Raw genomic sequence first — 25,612 nt, forward strand, 5'->3', positions numbered from 1 at the left:
GTGATAAAACTGATGCTGTTGTATAATATCTTTCTCAAAACTTTTGGCATGCTGTATTTCTAATCTTGGTGACAGAAGCAATTTGAGACGAATGCTTGTTTTCTCTAGCTCTGGAGATTGGATGAAGTTTTCCTAAGTTTCCTGTACAGTAATGTTCCATGATTATTGGAGAAGGAATATCAAGTTACCATTTTCATAGAAATTCTTATAAAATTATGAACTTACAAGTTCATTTATGCATTAATTGGAGCTATCAGATTTTAAACATTGTTTTCAGCAAAGGAATATGAGCGGTTTACAAGCCAGTTGATATTTTTTTGGAATGTGATTTTTTTATTAGTGGATAGATGAACAGTAATTTGTGTCTTTTGCAATAGTTTCAGGAACTATACTTTTTCTTTAACTCTTTGTTCATGTACTGTAGTTTACTTTTTATGTAAGGTTGCTCAGGAAGGATAAACTGGATATACGTTATATAAATGTTTAGTCTAAAAGAAAACATTACTTTGATGCATATTAATCCTCCAAGCTTTACCTTCTCTCTACCACTTTCAAGCTTGAAAAAGTATTTTTTATGTTTGCTGATTAACATCAGTTTTCCCTTGCTTGATTTATACCATTACAAATTCTCCCAGTTCTTCTTTTCATGAAAGATAATTATAGAATTAGCTTCCATGACCTTGTTTGACATTTTCCAGTAAATAAGTAGTTCCTATGGAATGTATTAAGGAGCCCAATTCAGCTTTTATGGTTTTTCTTTAAAGCAATGTGCTGCCAATTTTTGTGCGGTATACAAATGCCATCCAGATCTTCATTATAAGGTAGAGAACTTGTGCACGTAGTAAGGCTGGACCTGCTGTGTAGTTTTAATTTCTGGTTCATTATTTGGCTTTTGGATTCTTACTTTAAGTCTTTTGAATTTTTGAAAACTAAATTGTTTTTGTTAAAGAGTGAGAGGGACCTTTAAGTAAAATGAGTTTTGACAGCAGACAAAGTGAGATTCTCTTAAACATTATTGAGGTTATTACAGTTAGAATACAGAAAGAAAAGCAAGGGAAGGTTATGTAAACTTGTTATTTATGGGATTAATTTGTCATGTGGTATCTTTGGTATTCATTTATTTTTTATAAACAATGAATGGTTACTCAACATTGTAGATAATGCACAGTTTGTGGAATGTGAAACTTCAAAATGGTTTTTTTGGATGAATGGTGTAAGTAAGCTCTGGAAATGAGCTGTTTGAAAAATATTAACCTTTACCAGAAGATTTGTGGGTCCAGTCCTACTAATTCCTGAATTCTTTTACAGTTTTTGCAAAGAATGGCTTTTGTGCTGTTTCACTAATTACAGAGCTAGAAAATAATTCTAGAGCATTTTTTTCCTTTGTAGGATTTTTTTTTCACTGAAAAATCTTATAGGACATGAAATATGCAACCATCTTTTTAAAAGATGTTGCTCGCAGTTTATTAATACTTGTAATTCATCATGCCCCCAAATAATAATGTCATTTAACATATACAGTAATGAGAGGGTAACCAAATAACAGTATTACTATAAAGACCAGAAGAGGTTGTAGGAACCCATTACTTTGGGATTTTCAGGGTGAAATACCATATGCCTACTGCAAATAAAGTCCAATTTACGAACTAGATTTACTTGGCCATGCAGCATAATGTTTTTAAACCCAGGCATCAGAAATGTATGTGACTGGTTCCTGATTTTATCATACTATAATTCGTCATTCATAACTAAGTTCAGTTGTCAGTAAAGTATGATTACCTGAACTGGAATAGAGGATGTGTTTCTCCAAATTTACAAACAATTAAAAATTTAATTGGTCTTAGTACAGTTTTTCTGGCTTTCTGCCATCTCTTAACATTGTTTTAACAGAGTGTTCGGCTTTTATATTTGTATAATTCTTTGAAGTATTTTGGTATAGATCAAGGGATAATAGTTATGGTAGTTTTATTTCATCAGTCTTATTCTTTACACGTATGGATGACGTAGTTGGAAACTAACAACTAAATGAACTACTTTTTATATAGCATCATAAGTTTGGACATTTTTTTTAATGTAACAATTTACAGTATTCAGTAATGTATTTTTGTGTAAGGAGCTTAGAAAACACTGATTGAATGCAATGTAACCACAATCTCACTAGCCAAAGTCACACATCCCACAAGAAGTTCTATTGAAATCATATGTTAGTTGGTATCTTTGATGTGGTATGGTTGAAGCTTTGTTACCTTTGTTGTGTCATGTTGAATACATGTACTTCATATTTCTCTGTGTTGTAGGATATGGATGATAAATTGATAGCTCCCCAGTTGGATTATTACCTTTAATGATAACACTTGATTGGTTAACTTGTATTGAGTTTGTGACTAACCTAACTCTTAGGCACAAACCATACCACCTCAAAGCTTTTCTGAAGGTACCGTCAGTATTAAAACTTTGCCCTGCTGGCAGTATTGCATTGTTAGAGTTTTGTACAGTGTGTTGTAAAGAAAGTGCTTGAGGTAACTACCTCAAGGATTATAAATAACATGGGCTGTCTTCAAGGATATGTTCGTAAGTTATGAAGGAAAATTGGAGCAAGGTGGAGGTAAAGATATTGGACACCTAATAGGGAGATCTAAATGAAGGAAAGCAGTGTAGTCTTGGGCCTAAATGTGCTGCAGAGATCCTCAATGTTAAGCACAGTGTGCTTAGCAAGGCTCACTGGTGGTATAACTATTCCCATTTGGGAGTTGTTCAGCAAACATCTTTTACTTCAGCTTATTTAAATGCATTTCAGATGAATGAATCAACTTATTTTAATGCATTTCAAATGAATGAATCAACTTATTTTAATGCATTTCAAATTAATGAATAAGAAATGAAGGCCTTTATGCAAAAGAAGTGGTTGGGGAGGAATAATTCATTGACAATAGTTTTCAGATGTTGAAACTGTTAAGAATTAGTAATTAGATCTTTATCACTGAATGATGTAAGCAAATTACTCTAAATGTGAATCTTTTTATATTGGTTTTTTAAAATGTAAGTTTTAAGCCTACCTAGTACCTCTTTTGGGCTTTAACCATCAGTATCAAGCATATTTTAGTTATGTGATATTCATCATTTTGATAAACTATGGTGGCTCATCTTGGGGCAAGATGAAAAATAACATGGTTTGAAGGTTTGCTGTTGTATAAGTAAGAAATTTTTTTATTCCTAGCCAAAAGCATGTTTGCCATTTAATTAAGCAATTTCAGCAGTCTGGCAACCTTTTCAGTTGGTTTTTATCCACTTCTTAAAATGCCTGATCAAGAATACACTAGCCATATTTATCAGGTGGCTTAGGAGTAGTGCCTTTTTAGAATACCTTTGTTTGTTTTCTTGATCGAAGTTTTCTCCTGGCATATTCTTTCTTTATTTTGTATTGAGGCTTTGAAATATTTTTCCCTAATCCTAGAGTGCCTCACTTTTAGTAAAATTTTAGCTTTATCAACATTGAGTGTTTATAATTAACACTGGTTTGGGTAACCCTTTTATTAGTAGCAGGCAAGAATTTTTTTATTAATAAACATTTATAATACTGTATTTTATCATGTTAAGTGAACCTATTGAGACAAGATAAAATATACCTTTATGTAAAAAAGGTACCCGAGTTAAAATATACCTTTATGTAAAAAAGGTACCCGAGTTACTGCAAAATATGGAAAGTTATATTTTCACAACCTTAGACCTGGCGTCTAGTTCCAAAAGAAGAATGAAAATTCTGTGACTGTTTCCTGTTGTGTGGCATTCATATCCTGCCACCTCTACTTAACATTCAGGATGTTAGCAAGGTTTAAGAGATCATTTAGCTATCTTGTGGCTGTTTATTTTTATGTGTTGATTTGGTGTCAGTTTATTTATGTCAAAGTTCGGAATATATCTGTAGAAAATTTAAAATGGAAGTTACTATGCATGATAGAAAAATAGCAGGCAAAAGTTTTTCATCTTTTCAAAAATGTACACCAATTAGTTTGTGTAATTATATGGACTTTTAATCTATATTTTATGTCAGTTTGATGCAAAAAATTTAACAGATACCAAAAGGATGAAAACATGGAGCTATGAAATAGATTTTATAGGTCTTTATGAAGTTAACTAAAGATGGAATTGTTTATTCATTTATCTTTTTAAATGTGAAATCAATACAATATTTTGACAAGTGAAACTGAAAAATACACAATTTAGAGGTTACATAAAAATAGCAGTCATACAGAGGTTTGAATAGCAAAAGCTGACTCAATAATACCATCGCTCGTAGTTTTCTAACCTTGTTTTCTTTGTATTTCAGTGTGTAATACCTTGTCCATTCTGAAGCACATCTTCACTTTACTTTTGTTTTACTATAATTCTTTGATTTTTTTATTTAAGGGGTTTGATTTTTTATTTTTGTTTTTACTGTTCATTTGCCTGTTTCTTTGAAGATTTTTTGACTAATTTTTGAAAAGATGTAGCTTGTATCTAAAAACATATAAGCTTGTTCTTTCCATCAAGCATTTTTGTTATTGTTTATCTGTATGTGTGGAAATTTTATGATATAGTACTGTATAAGTGTTACTATATTAATTTTGGCATCTGTTGGATTAACCACAGTGGCTTAAGTACGACATAACACTAGTTGTTGAGTACTTTGTCACTGATAGATATGGCTATCTATGTTGAGTGTTTTAATCCAACCTAGTTAGCAAAAATATTGTTAACTGCATTGCTTTATTGCATTTGGTTTATGTTATAATGCAAAGCACGGTGTTCTTCTCTCTCCAAGCTGACCTTTATGAATTGCTGTGATGGATGTATGTTAAAGACAAAGCAGAATGGTGTTTTATCTTAATATCTGATATTCTTATAACTTTGTTGTTGTGATGTTGAGAGTATTGAAACCACTAGTGTGTAACAGAGTTTTATTTAAGTGACAGTAAGAAATATCTGGTAGTCAATATTACTGTACATATACAACTTTCCCTGATCCCATCCAGCTCATAGCCCCTTATTATTGTGGGTGAGTTAACAGAGGGCAGCAACCTCGATCTGACTCATAACATGGCCCTATGTAGTTGCCCGAAACTAAATTTACTAGCGCCTTCTCCCCATTTTGCTATTCCTTTTTCTCATGCCGTATGGACTGATCTTTTGTTGCCAAAACACACATTGATTCGACAGTGATTTTGATTAACCTTTAGAATAAGGAGTGTGAAATGGGAGAGCATCGCTCCTGATCTGTAGAATTCAAGTAACTGACTTGGTTGAGTGAGGTGACATTATCATGCCAAGCTTTGGTCCTAGCACTTCGTCTGATCTCAAAAGGGCTGAAAACTCTTGTGGTGGGCAAGGAAAATTTCTGGATGAAATGAAGGTCTTTCATAACATAGCAAATGAAAAAATATCCTAAACGTTGGTGACCTAAGAGGAAGTTTCTTCATCCCTTCCCAAAGAAAGAAATCAGCTAAGTTACACTTCATACAACACATTAGGCTAAATATGGTTCTGTAACAAAGAAAAATTCAGACCACCCATTCTTGTTCATTTGAATACTTTTTCTTTAATTGGCCAAGGTTCTTAGTACAGTAAAATTCTGATTCAGCAGCACCCATGGAACTTTTGAAGTGCTGTTACCACAGATTTGTTTTTGTATCAGATAATTCCTAATTTCCCCAAATTTGCCTAAATCCCTGTTCTGTATATCACTTAGTGCTACAGACAACCAGGCATGAATATTTTTTTTATTTGTAACACATGGCAAGAAAAGCCACTACAAAAATGTAAACATTTGCTTTAAACACTCACAAAGTCAAGTGGCAAAAAAGAAAGCTGGGAGGTAGAAAGTTGATCCAACTCACACAAGGACATGTTACAGTATTTTTATATTTTTAGTTTGTAACGATTAACTAATCACAGTGGGAAAAAATTTCCTAATCGTATGAACACTAGCATATTCCTAGGCTGTATGTTTTTGTTTACAAACAAGAGGTGAATGTGTTCACTTATGTCAGTGAAAGATGCACTTGTGTAGTTTAAAGAAATGATGCCTTTTTCACTTTACTTTATCTACATACTATTATACATGAAAAACATTTATAGTATGCTCTGTATATATATGTATATATACTTTTGTAAGCATTCCACTTTTGGAGCCTGATTTTTAGTGTATAATAAAGGGGTCAGACATTAAAGGAGGTACTGTATGCCTTTTAAAGTAATAGCTTCAGGACCAGTTTATGGTTACTTAGTGTGTAGTCTTGTACTTTCCATAGAGAGTCATCAACCATCATTATTTTAAATAACAGATGTTATTAACAAATGTTCTACTTCTCTTTAGATCCTCGTCTGTGGCTCTGTTTATACACTTATGTGTTGCATGCATTTATTGACTTGCAAAATGCAAATGTAGCCTAGACAAAAAACTTTTCTAAAGAACATGAACATTGCAAACCATTCATCATTTGTTTTGTTGACTTCACAATTCTCCCTTCCCCTCCAGTGCCCCAATAAGAATATGCACAGTTAAGTTTAAAATCTAAGCGTTTTGAAAAGGTATTAACCCTTTGAGGTTTTTGGGAGGATCAAAATCTGCTTGAGCCAAATCACTCCCCCTTCACTGATTTAGCAGAAATGCTTAGCAATAATTTTCTATGATTGCTCTATGCAACTTTATATTGCTGTTAGTGAATATGATGTCATTTATATTTAGTAATGTCAAAAAATAAACAGCTGACATTGATATCTTGAGTAAAACTTAGCCCTAATGAAAAAATTTATGACATTTATTAAAAAATTCATGAAAAATCAGAGAAAAATTATCCATTTGTTTTACACAGTGTAAAAGTATGGTAAATTGCTGTATTGAGTCACATATGATACCATGAATGGCATTATAAAATGTAAAATGTACTTGAGTGGCAATTAGCATAATGGTTTATGTCACTTTTTAAAAAAAATTTACCGATAATCATAAGATATGTCAGGCCCCATGACAACAAGCATCCATTTGTGTCATATTCACGTGTCATTGTTAAGACACCTTTTTATGATTTTGGTGAATTTATTGAAAAAAATATCCTCCAATGATGACTATAGTCATCATCAGAATCTCAGAGGTTACAAAATGGTTGACGGCTCGAATCGTAAGAATCTCAAAGGGTTAAAAAAATATGTATATAATTTTATTCAAAAGTGCTTTATTGTATGTTTAAAATCTGTTACATATCACTGATGAGTATGTGGAACAAAGCCTGTTCTGATGGAGTTCATGCATTGATATTAGAATTTATATTCTACTTTGTTTGTTATTTATTGTAGCAGAACTTTTTATTTTCTATTATTGATTGGCAAGTGCATATGTGTTATGTTAGCTTAGTATTTTGTATGCCAAAAGCTTGTATTACCTCTTACATATGTGAGAAAGTTAATAGTAGCTTAATGTCCTGATGCAGTTTGTATGTCGATAATGTGTTCGTTCATTACAACTTGTTAATCATAATACAATATACCTTACTCTGTTTACAACTTGTCTTAGTCATTCTGTTATCTGAAATGGATGCAACTGTTCCAGCTGGTAGTACTCTTACTGCTGCTGTACATCTATGGTTGTTCCATTTTGTGACTCTGCAGCATCAGCTTCTCAGCATTGCTCTCCCAGATAGTCATTTTGTTCTCACAGTCTTTGTGCCAGTGCTCTCTCGTACTAGATTTTTATCACTGTAGACTTCCCTGTCCTTTCCAGAGTACCCGATCTTTACTTGATTTTTGGTGTTCTAGATTTTGAATAATTATTTTGATAATATAAATTGGAAATTTTTCATGTCCTTTCTGTGAGGAGCTTATTGATGACAAATTAACTAAGCTCTTGGGAGATCTGTGTGTTGTTTCTTCTCTGGGTAAGAACAGGATAGTGTATGCTGTGAGTGCTGGATTAAGTTGCAGTTTTGCCCAGAGGCTTTTGTTATTTGTGTGTGACCTATTTTTTTGTTATGCCTCTGTACATTTGTCAGAGGCTTCTCCCTTTATAGAGGAGCATCAGTCAGCAGACAGTGCTTTACGTCCTCGGCCCTACGGAGGCCAATACTTGGAATGCTCTGCTTTAGGTAGTACCACCAAAAGATGCCCTCTTGGAAGTTTTCAGTTGCCTGGATCATGGATTTGCTATATCTGGGTAGCTTCTCTCTCATCTTCTAACCTGAATGGACACACAATGATTTTGTTGTTCTGAAACTTTTTTCAAACAAACTCATTATCCCTCCACCCATTCAGTCCCCAGTAGAGCACAGTGGAATGAGTAGAGACATAGAGTGGCAGTAAGTGTCTGGCCAGCTGGAGTGTACCTTTCAGGAGGGTGGGACTAGGATGAGCTCTGCACACAATAAGGCATCTTATGATTAATGGTTCTATATGGAAAATGATTTTGTCTTATAAAAACATCTCACTTCTTTTTTTACTTTTTTTTATGTTTGATTTTCAAGTACTGTATTTATTCAGTGTGTGTTATAACCTATCATAGTGTGGTCTGTGTTAAAACTTACATTAACAAGCCTAGTCTAACAGTAGAATAAAGTGTAACTTCATGGTTTGATATGTAATTTAGCCTACTCAGCAGTGGAGTGCTAAGAAAATTACAACTTTTGGTATTAGTCCTTCGTTTTGTGATACTGCAGCTAAAGTGACCACAGGCAAATTTTGAGATGCTACCTGCTGGTTAGCTTGTCGTATATGTAATGCTTATATAAAGCATGGCCAAAAGTTGTCACTGATTTGGGGTTGCTGTTGTTTCACATAACATTGAATTGGAATTATACTGTATTGTTCACAGATTAGTTACAGTATATCTTTTCCTAATATTATTAAAAATAGTGAATAGATATCACAGTCGATTGACAGATGCATCTCTGTTGAATGTACAATGGAAGGAAAGATAGAATCAGTAAGAATTTTATTTTAAGGTACCATATTGTGAAAAAAGTTACGAGATACGAAGGGCATAGAGTATCACATCACAAAAATCTCTGAATGCAAGAATAATAAAAAAAAAAAAAGAGTAATTAAAAAATCATAGAGGTGCATTCCTCTAAATCATCCTTGAGCTAATAACTATTCAAAGTTTAATAAATAGGGCAAAAAAAAGTTGATGTCGTGTGCAGACAACAACTTATTTTGTTTATCCCACTTATTTTATACTTACGTTAGACTTGCCCACCCCTGTTTTGAGTGCTCTGGTATGTGGGTTGTTTGTTCTTATGTTTGTCCCCAATAGGATTGAGTCTACAGCATTTTGATATGTCAGTGATCTAAGTGCTCTCTCTCTCTCTCTCTCTCTCTCTCTCTCTCTCTCTCTCTCTCTCTCTCTCTCTCTCTCTCTCTCTCTCTCTCTCTCTCTCTCTCTCTCTCTCTCTCATATAGGTGTCAGACCAACCCTCCTTGGAATACACAGATTAGCATTTTTTTTGTACTGCCAGGTTTTGGAATTTCTTTTGTGCTTCTGTCTTTTGACGTGTAACTGCATTTTATAGGTTGGTCTGACGCTTACTTTATCATTAAGCTTTACCCTTCCTTTTTCTTGTTCTTTTTCTCGTTTTACTTGAGCCAGCCAATAAGAGATGAGAGTGCTTAAGTTGTATGGCTAGACTAATTTAAAAACAATGGTAATACTGGACTTCATATCAAATTAACTGTAGACTCCTTCTTTGACACTTGTAAAACTGTTACTTCTCCTGCCTATGCCAGTGGCGCATGCATTCAACACCTTTTGGAATCCAATGGTATATTTTTGTATTACACGTCAATGTTTGGTCCAAAAACTTTTTTAACCCCCACATTTGATGCTCTTTATCTGAGAAAATGGTTTACGTAACAAACTGGTTATTTTTGAGAAGGTTACAGCTTGGAGTAAGAAATTATGACGTGCTTTTTGGTAGTTTTCACATAATTTTTATTTAAAATAACATATTCAAGCAATACTTGTAATTGTCTTGGTATTTGTTATGTCCTAGTTCCTATTCATAAAGTGTGCAAAGGTGATTTTAACCCTACAATGACTATGGACTTGACTATTTTACAGATAGAATGGAGTTAGTATATTTTTCATTTGTTTTTTGAAATTTTAATACAGAAATGGTAAATTTCTTATAAACGTTTCCTAGAAGTTTTGTTTCTTATTTATGCAAAGAATGAAAGTTTTGTAATATACAAAGTGTACTGAAAGCTGCTACATTTTTGGTGGCATTGAAGTTATATAGTTCTTATTCGTAATAATTGTAAATGGTTATACAGTATAACCAAATAGAGGTATGGAAGGCAGGATAAGGCTTGTTATTCAGCTGTAATATTTTAATAAATTTAATTGGAGCTCAGTGAAATTGGAAAATACTTTTAGAAAGCAAACATTGGATATCCTTTTAATTGTTGCACTCTGTTTTGTGGATTTTTACGAGGCTCTAAATATTTAGCTTATATGTGTAAATAGGAGTACACCTTAAAAATACTATGTTTAACATGGTTTTCTATCTTTTTCAGTGTAATGCTAAGAATATCAGGTTAGTTACTATGAATAATTTACTACCATCATCGATAAAGATGCATCAGAAGTACGATTTGAAGGGGTCTACGTATAAAAGAAAGGTGAGGAGACTGGGTCATTTCATTTCTAGTATTATAACTCTTGATAATGTTAGTTTACACCCTGACTGCACTCCAGTTCCTCATGCAAGCATAGTCAAAAGATACTTATAATATATCTTATATATATTTTTAATGCCTTCAAGGGACTTATCCTTTTAATCATTGCGTAAAGAACAAAATATATAAAAAAGCAATTCATATTAAAGGCATGTCTTATACAATATATTGATCCTATTCCTGTTGATTTTTCAAGTGAGTGTAAGTAATTTCACATTTTTTCCTAATTTTTATAAAGCACAGTTGATATATTAAATTCCTTTTAGTTTTTGAAGGACAGACAAACAGATGTTGTCCAAAGGGCTGCTGGACCTATTAGTTGAGTTTCATCCTTAACCCCACCCAATAAGTTTAAAGGTTATTCCACAAACTTATGAAATTGGGTGGTACCTTGTTGGCCCTTAGCATATAAATGTCTGTCTTTTGTAAAACCCTCGTTGTAGAGAAATACAGATATTCTCTAATTTTCCAACTATTTATCTGATTGATGTTTTTGATTTTGCAAGCATTATAATATGTTTCTCATGATATATTTATATGATACTCTACCTCTTAATACAGGCAGTCTCCGGTTATCGGCGGGGTTCTGTTTCTAAGGGTGTGATGATAACCGAAAATCGCCGCCAACTGAAAATTGGCGATTTCGGTGCTGTTTCGGTGATATTTGGGGGTTATCGAGCCGAAAAGCACCGATTTTCGGTTATTAGCACCTCTGTTAGGCATGTACTGGCGCCGATAAGCGGAAATTGGCGATTTTCGGCGCCGAAAATTGCTGATTTTTGTCGCCAGACAAGCCCCATAAAACCGAATCGCTGTTAACCGAGCCTGCCGTTAACCGGGGACTGCCTGTATTGAAGTAAGGAGACCTTGATATAAGCATGAAAGGAAATGAGTACGCTGATAGAACAGCTAAATGTCAGTCAGATTTGGCTGTATCAAACATTACTTTGATATTAATGTTAGTGTCCCAGGCCATTGTAAGATATATTCCCTTGGTGGATCTTGGGAATGAAAAATTGTTTTTATGAGAATACAAATCTGAAGTATATTAAGAGTGTGCTAATAATGACAACTATTTTAAGTTATGTGTGTGTGTGAGTACAGGTGTAACCCTGCTCACTCACTTTGCTTACTCCTTCCTTTTTCAAGATGTCTCTGTTGTTGTGCTGTGGTCATTGAACTTCACTTTGGTTGTGAAGCTTGATTTTTACATCCATTGTTATGTTTTGGTCTACTGTTGTTCTTTATCTCCAGGATACCAGAACAACTGGAGTTGGTTGTATGCTTTCAACCTTGTTTTCAGAAATCTTTTAATTTTTACATTTACAGTTATGAAAATTCATATTATCATTCATTCAATGTTTGTCATTCCGTGCTATAAAGACTAAAGGTTTACATATCATGTAAGGGCAGTTTCATGAAATTGTGAGTTCTCTTTATTAGTTTTTGGGTTTTACAGATTAGTCAACTTTTGTCTTTTCCAGTTATAAAGACTTCAGGTTTTATTAAAAAAGTGCAGTTTTGTTAATTGCAGAATTTTCTCATATCTGTTTCCTTTTGCTGAGGTGGAAGTGTCTTAGGAACACCTCCAGAATGGTGTGATGGTATAGCAGTGAGATCTTCTGTTGGTTATTGTCGTTAGTAGAGATTCTTTCCCCCATTATCCTTGAGGCCCTTGTAGTTAGGGAAAGCCTTACTTCGCCTTTTATTTCACTCTTTTTCTCCTATTGTACTTGTGCAACCCATGGGAGTTTTGAGAGGCGTTAGACCACCACCACTTCTCATTTGATGCCTGGGACGGAGATCAGTAGATGTATGCCCATGGTCATCTAGTCGTTCCCAGTAGCATGTGGCCCTACAATGCATACAAGATTCTGATTATTTCAGTCCTGAGAGTTGCTGTAGTTTTCCTGGTTTGCCAAAGAACCATTGTAGTTCTTAGCTCATTGGTCCCTACTTTGGTAACAGGCCCTCCAGTGGCAGCTGCTGCTGACCTGTGGGTCAGGTTAGCTGCTGCAGTTTGATGAATGAGAGGCGCGAGAGGAAAAAGAAAATCTTGAGCTGTTTTTCATTCTCCTTCCTTGCTGTGCAGTAAAACTAAGATATACTTAACTTTAACTTTTGAGTTTTTCTTTTCAGTTCCTCTCATCCACTTCCATTTTTGCTAGACCATGGGTCATTAGGAATGAGGAGTATTGACATCTTCCCCTCAGGCTTATGTATAAAATTCCCTATCAGTGTCTCTTATAAGGGGAAGATGCTGATATTTGTCTAACTGTAACCAAAGCACCAGGAGAGGGCTGTTGGATGGTGTGTTCTCTACTCTCCTCATGGGATTAAAATAGCCTTCACTTCCTATGTAAGTTTTTTCTGTGTTGGACCTTGGAACTTTTTAGGTTTTTGAGGACCCCTTACAGTTATAGTGTTTCATGTCTCTGGATTATCTAGGAGAATGTCTCTTACCCTGCCGTGATGACTCTTGTTGCAACAATCAACATCAACATTACTTGTTTCCAGGGGAATCCTTCTTATGGACTCTTGGGAAACATTACGCTGGCAACTTATCTCTATCCTTACCTATAGTCAGGTTAGGTTGCTCAATCTTCATTCACAGTCCTTCTCAGGACCCCAGTTCTCCAGTGAGAAAAAATACTGAGAACATCACAATTTTAGCACTTGGAGCTCAGAGTTGCATCCATCAACGTGTTGAGGTAAAACCATTTGTATTGAGGATGAGAGTCTTACAAGGCCCCGTTAATTCATTGCACATATGGACTTTTGTAAGTTCCTGACCTCTTCTCCCAGGTTCCTGTGGTGGCTTGTAGAGCTGTTGTTTGGCTACCCAAGATGCTACTTTGATAAAAATATACTTTAGCCTTCCTAAATGTTAACAGTCCAACTTGTATATGTGCTGTCCTGACTAGACCTTTTTTTTTTTTTTTTTAACTTTGCTTGGGGAGGGGGCCATGGTTGTCGACCCTTTCTTCATCCCCAGAGTGCTTGGTGCTTGGGGAGGGGGCCATGGTTGTCGACCCTTTCTTCATCCCCAGAGTGCTTGGTGCTTGGGGAGGGGGCCATGGTTGTCAACCCTTTCTTCATCCCCAGAGTGATTGGTAATGGCTGCCCCCGTACATTAGAGGAAGGAGTTCCCTTGAGTGTTTTCAAATGTAAAGTTCAGTGTTAGAACCCAAACTCTGGTACAGGGCCTTGTCAGTTTCTCTTTTCATTCGCTAGGCTGTATAGGAGGAAGCAGATGTCAGTCTTTTCCTCCTCATAAACATGATTGGGAAGATGGGATTTCCAGTTGAAGGACCATTCCATCAGTCTCATCGCGTACCGTCAGACATGGAATGTTTGGAACATGTCAGAGGTTCATGACCTCATGTTCTAGATTTTGTAACAGTGCTAATTAACTCCTATAGGCAGATCTCATTCCTTGGAATTTAGTCTTTAATACAAAAAAACAAAGTTTGGCACTCTCATGGGAAAATGACAGATTTTACAAGTAATTTACATTTATCCTGGATGTACAAACCCAAAGTATTTTTACCTTATTGCTTCAAACTGTGTAACTAGATCAAATGTGAGGATTCAGTCAGTTGTGTTGCTAGGGTTTTCCCCAACTCGCAGCATGTATGCACCTGCCACGATCTCGTTAACAAGCTTCAGTCAGTTAACAAGCTTTAGTAACTCAGCCAAATGTTGTTGAAGGATACTCTTAGTACAAATACTGTACAGTGCTGTTTATCAGGTTTGTATATTTAAGGAAAAATGCAGATTACCCCCAAAAAATTGCTTATGTAATAAAACTCAGCTAGGTCTCTTGCATTTCTGAAATCAGGTGTTAATGTTTAATTGTGCTGAAAATTTAACCTTGCAATGACAGTTTACAGGCGGTTCCCAGTTATTGGCGGGGGTTCCGTTCCGGTGGCGTGACAATAAGCGAAAATTGCCGTTAACGGAAAATCTGCAATTTTCAGTGCTTATCGGCACCGATAACCGGAGATCAGTGCCTCTGTTAGGTATGTATTGGCGCCAGTACCTGATTATCGGCGCCGATAAGTGGAAATTGGTACATATTGGCACCGAAAATCACTGATTTTCATTGCTAACCAGCGCCATTAAACCGGATCACTGATAACTAAGCCCGCCAATGACCAGGGACTGCCTTGTTTCCATTTCTAAATATAGTCTTAATGCTAACATACAGTATTTGGAAATGAGAGGAAACATATTTCAGTGTGGATGAGCATTGCTCCTGTTTATAAGAAACAAAACTGGAGGAAGTATGAAATGAGTCACGGTATGATACATGTAATTACAACATTGAGAAAAGTTCAGTTTGTAGTAGGATATTTTTCATGCATTTTCATTCCTTGCAGGCAAACAAATATGAACGATGCAAAGACTCTCCAACGTTTAAAGATTTAGATTTTATGGAGCATCATCCAGAGGGTATTTTGTTGGAGGCAGAGACATATAAAGCTCTTATTACAACAATCACTAGAGATTGTCGGGTAAGTAGGTCTTCTAATTATAGTGGTGCATTAGCAGAGATAATTTGAAATCATCATAAATGATTTTACACTGGCTTTTCACTTTATGAAGTTGGGCATATAATAAATATATTAAGAACAAACCTTTCAGGATGGTGAATGTGAGTTAAAATATTTATTAACAATACAGTAATGTATTCTTCTTGATGTTATTTTTCTCTAATGTGCAAGCAATTTTTGAAGTGAATAGTTTTGTTTTTTGTCAATTTTAACCAGGGAAATTTTGTGATTTTTTAATTTTGCGCAATTTCTGTTCCAGGTTTTAACGTCCTTCAAAATCATGGATTACTCACTTTTAGTTGGTATCCATAACCTTGATTTGGCGGCCAAACAAAAGGCAGTAAGTTGAATTAGACATCCTTCCCAAATATTTAATATTAGGATGTAGCATTGTCCAATAATACAGGACACAAATTAGTGAAATAATATGAATTTAAGATTAAAATGATAAAGTTGACAGTCTTTCAGATTATTTAGTCCTTCTAAATGTAAATTTTTATCACAGTGCCTCATTGACTAATATACCTGATTAAGTGTTTAACAGTTCTTTGAGCGCTCATCATATTTGATTAGAATTAGTAGATTTGGCATATTTTGGATTTGACTGTGGAACAGTCTCCCTGAGGACGGTATGCAATTGGAACTTCAAAAGTTCAAGCAAAGATTCAACACATTATTTGCCTAAACAATTCTCCTTGTATTTTAATAATTTGCTTACATTGTTATCTATTTATTTGCTTCTTTTCTAAAAACTGGTCTCTTCTTTCTATATTTCCTATTACCGCCTGTTACGTCTTTCAGATGAACACCATATTCTTTGGAAGCTTGAATTTCAAGTCACTGGGTCCTGTGGGCTTGTTCCATATGAACAGGGTTCTTGTTCTGAATAATGATAATAATTGTGGGGGTGATAGGGCATACATAAAACCCTTTTTTGTTAATAATCTTGTCTGATATTCTGGAATAAATAAAACAGCAGGACAAGGAGAAAAAACTGAATGGTGGTGAAGGTGGAGCAGATGAAGGAGGCAGCAGTGGTGCAGAAGGCCTCATTCGTTCCCGATCCATTAATAGACACAAGCTAGTGGCACATTCAACAGCAATGGAGTCTATACAGGCTGATTCCGATCCGATTGACGAGGAAGATCACGTTCCGTAAGTATTGTTTTTCAATTGCAGTTTTGCCTTTCAGTTATTGCACTGATGTGTTTTTAAGGTTGCTCATAATATGTAGAATCTGCAACTGTCACTCTGTAGTTGCTTTTCAATATGCAATTGTGTAATTTACAAAAATTTGAATGTTGTTAGTAGTATAATTTTTTCTAGGACAAACAGTCTATAATAATGTTAGTCATGTAATGAGGCAAAATGTTGGGATGATGTGAAACTACCACCCAAGTTTTATATTCTAGAATATTTTAGGTTGAATTTAGTTATGCTTTAGTGAAATTAGATATCTAGCACTAAATTGTTTCCTTTAATATATTTCAGATGGGAATATACTGTCTCTAAAAGAGTGTTCACAAAGTCTTTTATAGGTTGATTTGTAATTATTTTCTTATTTGACAGGCCTGGTGGCATTCCTGCAAGAAATGCAAAAGGGGAAAGATTGTTACTATTCCTAGGTATTATAGATATTCTTCAGAGTTATAGGCTGAAGAAGAAATTGGAACACACTTTTAAGTCTATGATCCATGACGGGGTGAGTGTTTTACTGTACACAGTAACAGTTACGAGTTTGTCTGACAGTTACATGATGTATGCCTGTTGCAAGTAGCATCTGTAAGCTTGTGTGAGATTGTACTGTAGTATCTATCATATTTTTTTTGCAATGGTGGTCCAGTACTTGGTTTATCTTAACCTTCAAGAAATTTGGATATGAAAGGATGGTTCCTGCCACAAGCAGTGGTGAGTGAAAATAGGTTGCATGGCTGGGTGTTCCATTGCTCGGGATTTAAGGGAAAAATATGCTTTGTTTTCACCTTCAGGCTCAATTTTTCTTTCAGACCAAAGCTTTAGTTGATTTTTCAATATGAAAGGCTATTACAACTATCAAAGTAAGGCCTCATGAAGGTAAAATTTTGAATAAAAAATGAAAAAAGTGGAATAAAAAATCCAAAGAACAAAGTTTCATGGAGAGACAGTCTTCAAACCCCCCAAGTTCTAGGATTGCTTCACAGAGGAAATATATGCCAAAGTGGCCAGGCAGATGTTGTGTGGCCTTTTGAAAGGAGCGGCTCTCAGTCTACTGAAACAACTCTCAGTCTGTTGAAACAGTTACTGACATATTTATGAAAAAACTACAGGAATACCATTGTAACACAGAGCTCTAGAGAAAAGGTTTAGGACGAAATAAAGAATTTACTATTTCAAAACTAAACACCTTATTCATCCGAAACTGACTAAGGTGATGTGAGGAGGAGATATGCTAGACAGCATAACTTGCTGGTACTCTATAAATAGTGGAGTTGGATGCAGCTCTTAATTCATTCACTCATGCATTGAGCTGACCCAGAAGAAAAATTTCTCTCTCTTTCTCTATCGTTGTTGGCAACCCAGGTATATTGACTTTAGCAGTTTCTGTTCAGCTATTGCAAGGTTTGGAGTTCTTTGTATTATTATTTCCCTGATTCATTCATCATCCTAGGAGCTGGTTTGTTCCTTCTTTTACTTTAGTCTGAGTGGTTGAGCTAGATAATGCCTTCAGGAGTGAGATTTTCCAGTGTACGGAACAAATTTGAAATTATGTGAAAGGAATGATCACCAGTTATTATTATTATTATTATTATTATTATTATTATTATTATTATTATTATTATTATTATTATTATTCAGAAGATGAATGAAAGGGGTAGACGACACTTATGTGTTCCAGGCAAATTATCACAGAATTGTACTGTAGTGAATCAATCTTTTGAAAGCCAGATTTATGCCTGAAAAGAGTAAAGACCACTTTGGCATACTGCACTATTCCTGGTCCCAGTGATTAGTGAACTGATAAAGAGTTAATGTTTACAACCAGTGAAACTGAACTTTAGGTTTTACTGTTGTTGTACTTGTTTTGTTTCCATTTGATTAAACTAAGTGATGTTCGTTATGGAAATCTAGGCACAATAGTATTTTATTGGGCTATAGATTTTGATTCTGAATAAATAGTTTATGGCAGCGTTATTTCAGTTCTGTTTATCTCACTTACAAGCGTCTGATTATACGAAAGGCAGTTTATCCTCATGTTACCCTTCTTTCAGGATACCATTTCAGTACACCGGCCGAACTTTTATGCTGAGAGATTTCGTAAATTTATGGAAACAACGGTATTCAAGAAAATTCCATCACGTAAGTTTTGTAAAGTGTATTGTTGTACTTTGATGTGTGAATCAAATATTGAGTGCAAGCATACAATTTTGGAATTTATTGGTATGAATTTAAATTTCAATTCAGCATTTTTTTTTATTTTTCACAAATGGGTATATGCATACACACACTTGGCACTTTCTCTATATGCTTCTTTGTGTTTATTTTTATTAGGCTGATATGTGGGCAAACTCAAGTCTTCCACCATTTTGTACATACAGAATTTTTTCCTGCATATTTTATACAAAAAGGTGCAGTGCCTAATTAATTTATTGTGATATATGGTAAACAGACATTTTTTTCTGTTTTCCTTAATTTTATTTGCACATTGTTAGGTTGCCTTTGCATTCACAGCAGTGTGGAAACTATGGCAAGCTATACAGGGAAAAGTGATAAATTATATTGCACCATCATATACTGTACATTGCATTCATATAAGTGAAATATGTTACTAATGTTGTTGCACTTGTTACAATACATGGTTTATTGCTTGTTGTTTCCATTAATGTGGAAAGTAAGAAGTATGAACCCTGTTTCCACTGTTGTGCAAAGATTATTGATATGAGATTTGAATTTTACTGAAATTATTGATAGGTGATACTCAGTTTTATGTCACGAGTATATAATGCTTATGTATAGTATGATAGCTTTTGTCCATAGCCTAAAGGTATACAGTATTCATGTTCAGTAATATACTGTATTTAAATACAGTACTTGAATTTAAAAGTTGCATTTTGATGAGGGAGAATTTTCAGTTTCTTCACTTACAAAATGAAAAGTCGCTCTTGTGAAGTGTGTTTTGTACACTTCTGGCATATTTTTCCAATGAAACTTTCAAATCTTTTTCCATTTGATGAGTAAAAGCTGCATTAGTGGCTATTTGCACAATATTGTTCGGTTAGCTATTTCTTGGGAATGGTAATATGTTGTAGGCTCTTGAATGTTTAATGAGATGAATATTAACTGGAAAAAAATTTTCTGTGCATCTGTAAATATGCCTTATGTAAATGTAATTCATGGGTAAAATCAACACTTACTTTTTAGAGTACTATATGCATTATGTATATAATCATAGAAGCATGATAAAATTTTCAAGACTCACTAAGGATACAACATTATGTTAATTGCAGATGATGGTCAACCTTTAAATGTAGTTGAAGCATATTTCATAAATTTCAAGCATTGTGCTTTGTAGTTGTTTGTTAGTTATAGAAAAGTTATAAATTGATATAATGTTCTTGGGGATGAATATTTGCAGAGTGCCATATTTGCACAATTGAGGTTTGTTTACCAAGTCACATAAATGAAGTATGTTGCTCAGTAGGTTGGTATCTTTTTATAATTCTCATGCCTCTTACTGGCTGTATGAAGATCAAAGTTTTCGCAACACTTAGTTTTTTGAAAATGGTATTAATTCCATTAATCCTCTATTGTCATCTTTTCACTAACCATCATCAGTGTTTGAACTTCAACTTTTCCCTTTATGGAGTTAAACATGAAAAAAAATCCTTCCTACTCTTCCATACAACATAACTTCTGCTTGACATCTCTTTTACTTGAGGGTTCATCACTATAGGTCTGCATCTTGCTACTTCGCATCCACAGCGTTTCTAACTGTTCCCCATCCCATCTCATCACATAGCATAAACACATTGCTCTCTGAGATCTTGGTCTATTTTTCAGCTGCTGGATATCACATCTCACACTTCGTAGTTCTTAATACAATTTTCCCACCGCATTCTGGCAATAAATAGCATTTTATGGGTGCACCCTTTGAAACTATTCTCAGTTTTAGAGTGAGGAGCATTCTTAAGTGCATCAAGTAATAGGGAGTTGGTACAGTTTTTCTTTGTCAGTGCTCTCGTTTCTCCAGCATAGTTTTAGGGTGTTTGCACTCATCATAAGTCTTTGCTCTTTTTCTTAATGGGATGTTTTTATTTACCAGTAGTTTAGCAATCTCTTTTGCTTCAGCCAGGCTGTTGCTGCTTTTTTTTCTTAATGGACTCTGTCTCATGTTCACTGTCCAGTGGTTTAAAAAGGTATTCAAAATATTGTGCCTCTTCTCCACTTCTCTCCCTTCCATTTCCATACCATATAACCATCAATAACTTTCCTAATTGTATTCTTTCCTTTGCACCCTTTCCAGTTGCTGTCAGTTTTTTTATTGGTAATTTTCAATCCTGTACTCTCCATTCCTCACTTTCATCTGCTAAATATTTCTGTGATTTCTTCCTTTGATTCTGCCATTAACACAGTCATTTGCATATAACAGCGCCCAGGGGCTTCCTTTCTTTATTGTTTGCAGCTTCTTCCATTACTATGTTAAACAGGAAAGTGCTTGGCACTAATCCTTTATGGACACCAACATTTATTTCAGATTATTCCAATGCACCTGCTGCTATCATCACTCCAGTGTTATTGTAGAGTAACATCAAAGGCTCGATGAGTTTCACCAACGCCCTCTAAGTGCATGGTTCCTACTTAATCATTTTTCTTGCCAAATACCTCCTCAACATACACAAATGTCTGGTATAATCACTACCCCTTTGCATGTTACTCTTCCTGTAGTTGCTTCAGTACAATAGACTGCCTTATGTTATCGACCTCTCTGGCATGAAGCCAAGCAGACAGTTATTGATTTTAACCATTTTTCTCTGCCTTACTGCAGCACCTCATCAAATATTTTCATATTCATAACTTGCTCAAGCAGTTTTACTTTATAATTTTCACATTGCAGTGCAACCCTGCTTCTCTTCCCTTTCATGTATCTTGGTCAGTTTAACAAAGACTGGATGTCCAGCTACATTTAGCAAATTGGTTATTGTTGGTGGCCCTTGGGCTTTTCCATTTTACTTCTTGAGAGCCCTTTTAACTTCTTGAGCAGTTGTATTTTCTGTTGGTGCCTCACCATGCCACCATCTCCAATATTTATTTATTCACTTTTTTTGAAGATTTTCAAAACACTGCCTCTGTTGTTCCACTGTCACTTTTTAACTTTGATTTCATGTACATCCTGTATTTACTTTGTTCTTATTCATCTTTCCATATTTCTCCAGCCCCTTGTTATCATGAATATTTTTCTCTATTTTTCTTTTTGCCTTGAAATTCTTATTACATTCTTTCCAATTGATCAACTTGCCCTTGCTGCCTGCCATATAGCCTCCCCCGTCCTCTTCTTGTGTAAATATATCTGCCCTCTTCCATTCCACCAAATGCACCTCAGTACTCAGATACATTTTTCCATCTATGTTGCTAACCTTTTTATATACCTCTTTTTTTCTGTCATATATGAATTTCTAACCCTTTCACCATTTTTACTCCACATATAATATGTGAATAGGCCATCTTGACAGATTCCACCTTTTTTATTTCCATTCGGGAGTCACAGTTTACTCCCATTTAGTAGTGCAGGCTCAAGAGTACCTTCGTGCATCCAACTTTTTCTTGAGCCAGCCATTTATACTTTATTATTCTATCATCCATACATATTTATGGTTTCATAACTTGCAATTTCCAGATGTTCACTTTGTCCTCTTCTCACGAACATTTTCAGACTTTCATTAGTCTCAGGAACTTCTTTCCACTCTCATTAATATTGTAATATCTGAAAGAAGAGCCACACCATATTCCATTTGATATCGATTTTTGTTGATAATGGTAGTAAGATATTTAGCAACTAATTTCAGTCTTTTGGTTTATAGTTATAAGTTTTCATAAAAATTGATTAATAAATCATGGTTTGGAAAGAAGTTGAACACTGAAGTTTTGCGTTTCTCTGAATTCCTTTTGCAACTTTATCATGCTGTAGTTTGTTATTGGTATCAGAATGCAAAATTACTTGTTACTGAATGAATTTTTATCACCACATTTACAGTATTAATTGACAATTGTGCAAATAAGGCAGTCCTCTGTAGCACTTTATATTTTATAAGGGTTTGTTCAAAGACTTAGGAGATACCTTTGGATTCAGGTAGGCAAGTTTTTCTACTTAATTAAAAGTTACTATACCAGCCACTATAATGGTTTTGTTAAAAGTAGAGTATAGTAGGGTGTAGTACTAAGTTAGAGGATTCTTATCTGACATATTTAAAATCAAGAACTGAGAAAGTAGATGTGTCCTCAGTGGCATTCAGATATTAAACTTTATTCCATGATAACTTGAAACACTTGATTTAGCACAACTCTTTTCACGTTGACTTGGTAAGGCTGTGTGTTCCAAAAAGAACTGTCTAGTTTGTAGAAATTATCATCTACATATGATGAATGATCTACTAGATATAATGATTCATGTAAATAAGCATTATGAAGATAAACTGAAATTGTTTAGTATAAAGCATCAGAGTTGTTCACAATTTGGGTAAAGCATATGAAATCAAGCAAATATGGTTCACAGTTTGGCAAATAGAGATGGTAATGAGAAATTGCAAACCAATCTATGAAAAATCAGTTCACCCTTTGTGAGGTGGATTAAGTTGAAACTGTCCATCTTTGATTATTATCAGTTAGTGCAACAAGACTGCTAGTCACAGTTACAGATTTTCTTAGCATGGAAACTGGCACACCTTAAAGATTCAGTGAAGTAAAGAAGACAGAACAGAAGTAAGCAAACAAAAACATGAAAGGCAGAAAGCATTGCATCCTGGGGATGAAGGGGTGCTGTAAAGGAACTTTTAGTACCTTCACCAGTGTTCTGTGCTGTTAGAGGTACCACCTTATATGACTGAAATATTACTAATCATGAGCTGTTAACTAATGGTAAAGGGATTAATATCAATATTTATTTAATGTATAGTGCAATGTGTGCAAAATTATTTGATAATGTTGATCGCGTATGTAGATCGCTCATTGCCCATTTGCATGGGAATAGTTCGTAGTTCAAAATTGTTGGTGGTTCTGAATACTGCTGATAGTAAATGTTTGGTTATTGTAACAGAGATAAGGTCCAGGACCATATGGTGTTTCAGAGAAATCACAAGAGATGAATTAAGAGAAATCATTGGACTTCATATACAAAAGAAACTCGACTCTATAAAAGAAAAGGATGCTGTAAGGCTGAATGATCATGATCATGGGTGCAGATAGTATTACATGCTTAAACCAAAGATATTTTGAGTCATCATTCTGGCAATAAGATACATGCCTTGGGTATGAGTGGAATTGCACATGAAAAACCTGGGAAAGCATTTTATATGTGACTACGCTGTATCTGTTTGCTTTCATTTTGAAAGAAATTGTATTAAAATATGCAGAGCTGTTTGCACTGCTGTGCAACCAAGTTTTTCAAGTTGTTTTGGTTTAATAAAGTGTTCTAGGCTAGGTTAGGAATGTTACTTAAATCCCAACAAAAAGGGAGTTATGTGTCTTTTCCTGTTGTTAAAGAAGTTAATGAATTCGGTGATGAATCCTCGTTTCTGATATTTTGAGTTAATTTTTTTCCATATTTGTCCTACTTTTGCATAGAGTTTTAATCTAAACTTATTGACAAATTCTGCATTCAGACGTGTCACTGAAATAAATTGATGATAATTTTTGTATACAGGAAGTCTTTTGCCACTAAGCCTCACTGCTGCTTGCCTATTTCATCTTTCATTATCAATTCTAGGAACTTTTCCCCCAAGTCACTAATAATGTAGGAACCATTATTAAATTCACGTTTCCTTATCTTGAACCAGTGCCCTGAATAAAGCTTCCATTTGTTATGTTATGTACTATTTTATTATTTAGTTGCTAGACCAAAGTGTCAGTTACTGTAAAGTGTGTGTGTGTTAGTGTGAATGACATTTACTATTAGTAATCGTTTTAATAATGATTAAGGTCTCTACAGTGAAAATGAAGGTACCCAAGGAAATCTGTCATCATGAAAATGAATCATAACCACTGAAACATTTTAAGAAGTTATTGTTAATCTTGATGGGGTCAATGTTGCCATGTTGCACACGTCAAAGTAAATGTTGTTTTACTGGTAACCTTTTTTGCGGTGCTCTCTGATTTATTGCTCTGTTATTAAAAGCTTTGATGGTCACTTTTATTGTCAGTTGTTATTCTCACAATATCACATGCTGTGTTTTCAGTGAAATGTAATGCTCTGTTTTGCACTGTAAGATCCAGATTTAAGCTGCAACTGATGAAGATTTAATGTGGAACGCAGATGAATTACAAGTACCCTGATTATTTCACTTTTAAATTTTTGTATATACTCATCTCTTGTGTATTATGACCAAAACTTCTAAAGTGTTATGATTTTATTCATTTTCAAGAGGTTATGCATTCTCTTGAGGTTTCAGTGCCAGTTTTTATGGGCAAGTTTAATTATTTTTACCTTATATTCATAACTATATAAGAATATTAATAATGATAATATACAAGGTGTTTTCTTAATGTGCAGTACCAAGAGTTTTATTTTGAGGGATATTAGTAGTAACTTTCAGGATGGTATATTATTGATTTAATGATAGTTGAATCACATGTTATATTTGAAAAAACTATATGGTTATATGCTATATTCAGTGATATTGAGCTCAAAGTGTTCTTTTTAAAGCATTTCCTTGTCGTGGTAAGCTATTAGTCATTTCAGGTGAGCAATGCAGCTAGATTTATTTCAGTATGATCTACAAAGCTTTTAAAACATTGCTGATAATTGACTGTGGCCTTTTCTTTCTCATGCTTTTTGTATGTATGGTTTGGTTTAGAAAATTTTCAAGCATTGGATGCTCATTAACTAAGGTCCATCAAGGTTCTCCTTATGTTCTTGCCAGGGAGGATATAATCAATTCTGAAGAATTGCCTGATGCTTGAAAATATACATTAGTGTCATTTACTTACATTCCTTGAGTTTCGTGTTGCTCGGGACGTATTTGTAGAACATCAGTTTCTCACCGTATTGGCTCTGTTTCACGTTTAGCCTTTGGATTTTCTTGCACTGCTTTGTTTTATGTTTTTGTCCCACATATTTGGTTCCTGTTTGTTCCTTATTGTTTGAGCGTGAGTAAGAACAGGCCTAA

The 25,612-nt window shown here is 34.6% G+C and overlaps 1 protein-coding gene across 33 annotated transcripts in view; it reads left to right on the plus strand.

Moving 5' to 3' along the window:
- The window catches only part of LOC136843439 (phosphatidylinositol 4-phosphate 5-kinase type-1 alpha-like), a 350,658-nt gene that overhangs the window by 196,560 nt on the left and 128,486 nt on the right, over positions 1-25,612 (plus strand). For all 33 annotated transcript variants that reach the window (XM_067111961.1, XM_067111936.1, XM_067111944.1 and 30 more), the window contains exons 8-13: positions 10,540-10,644; positions 15,084-15,218; positions 15,517-15,597; positions 16,234-16,412; positions 16,827-16,959; positions 18,506-18,593. In XM_067111961.1, coding sequence (XP_066968062.1) covers positions 10,540-10,644; positions 15,084-15,218; positions 15,517-15,597; positions 16,234-16,412; positions 16,827-16,959; positions 18,506-18,593 — 721 coding nt within the window. The remainder of the gene's footprint in view (positions 1-10,539; positions 10,645-15,083; positions 15,219-15,516; positions 15,598-16,233; positions 16,413-16,826; positions 16,960-18,505; positions 18,594-25,612) is intronic.

Source organism: Macrobrachium rosenbergii, chromosome 11 (genome assembly GCF_040412425.1).
Source record: "Macrobrachium rosenbergii isolate ZJJX-2024 chromosome 11, ASM4041242v1, whole genome shotgun sequence".
NCBI lineage: Eukaryota > Metazoa > Arthropoda > Malacostraca > Decapoda > Palaemonidae > Macrobrachium > Macrobrachium rosenbergii.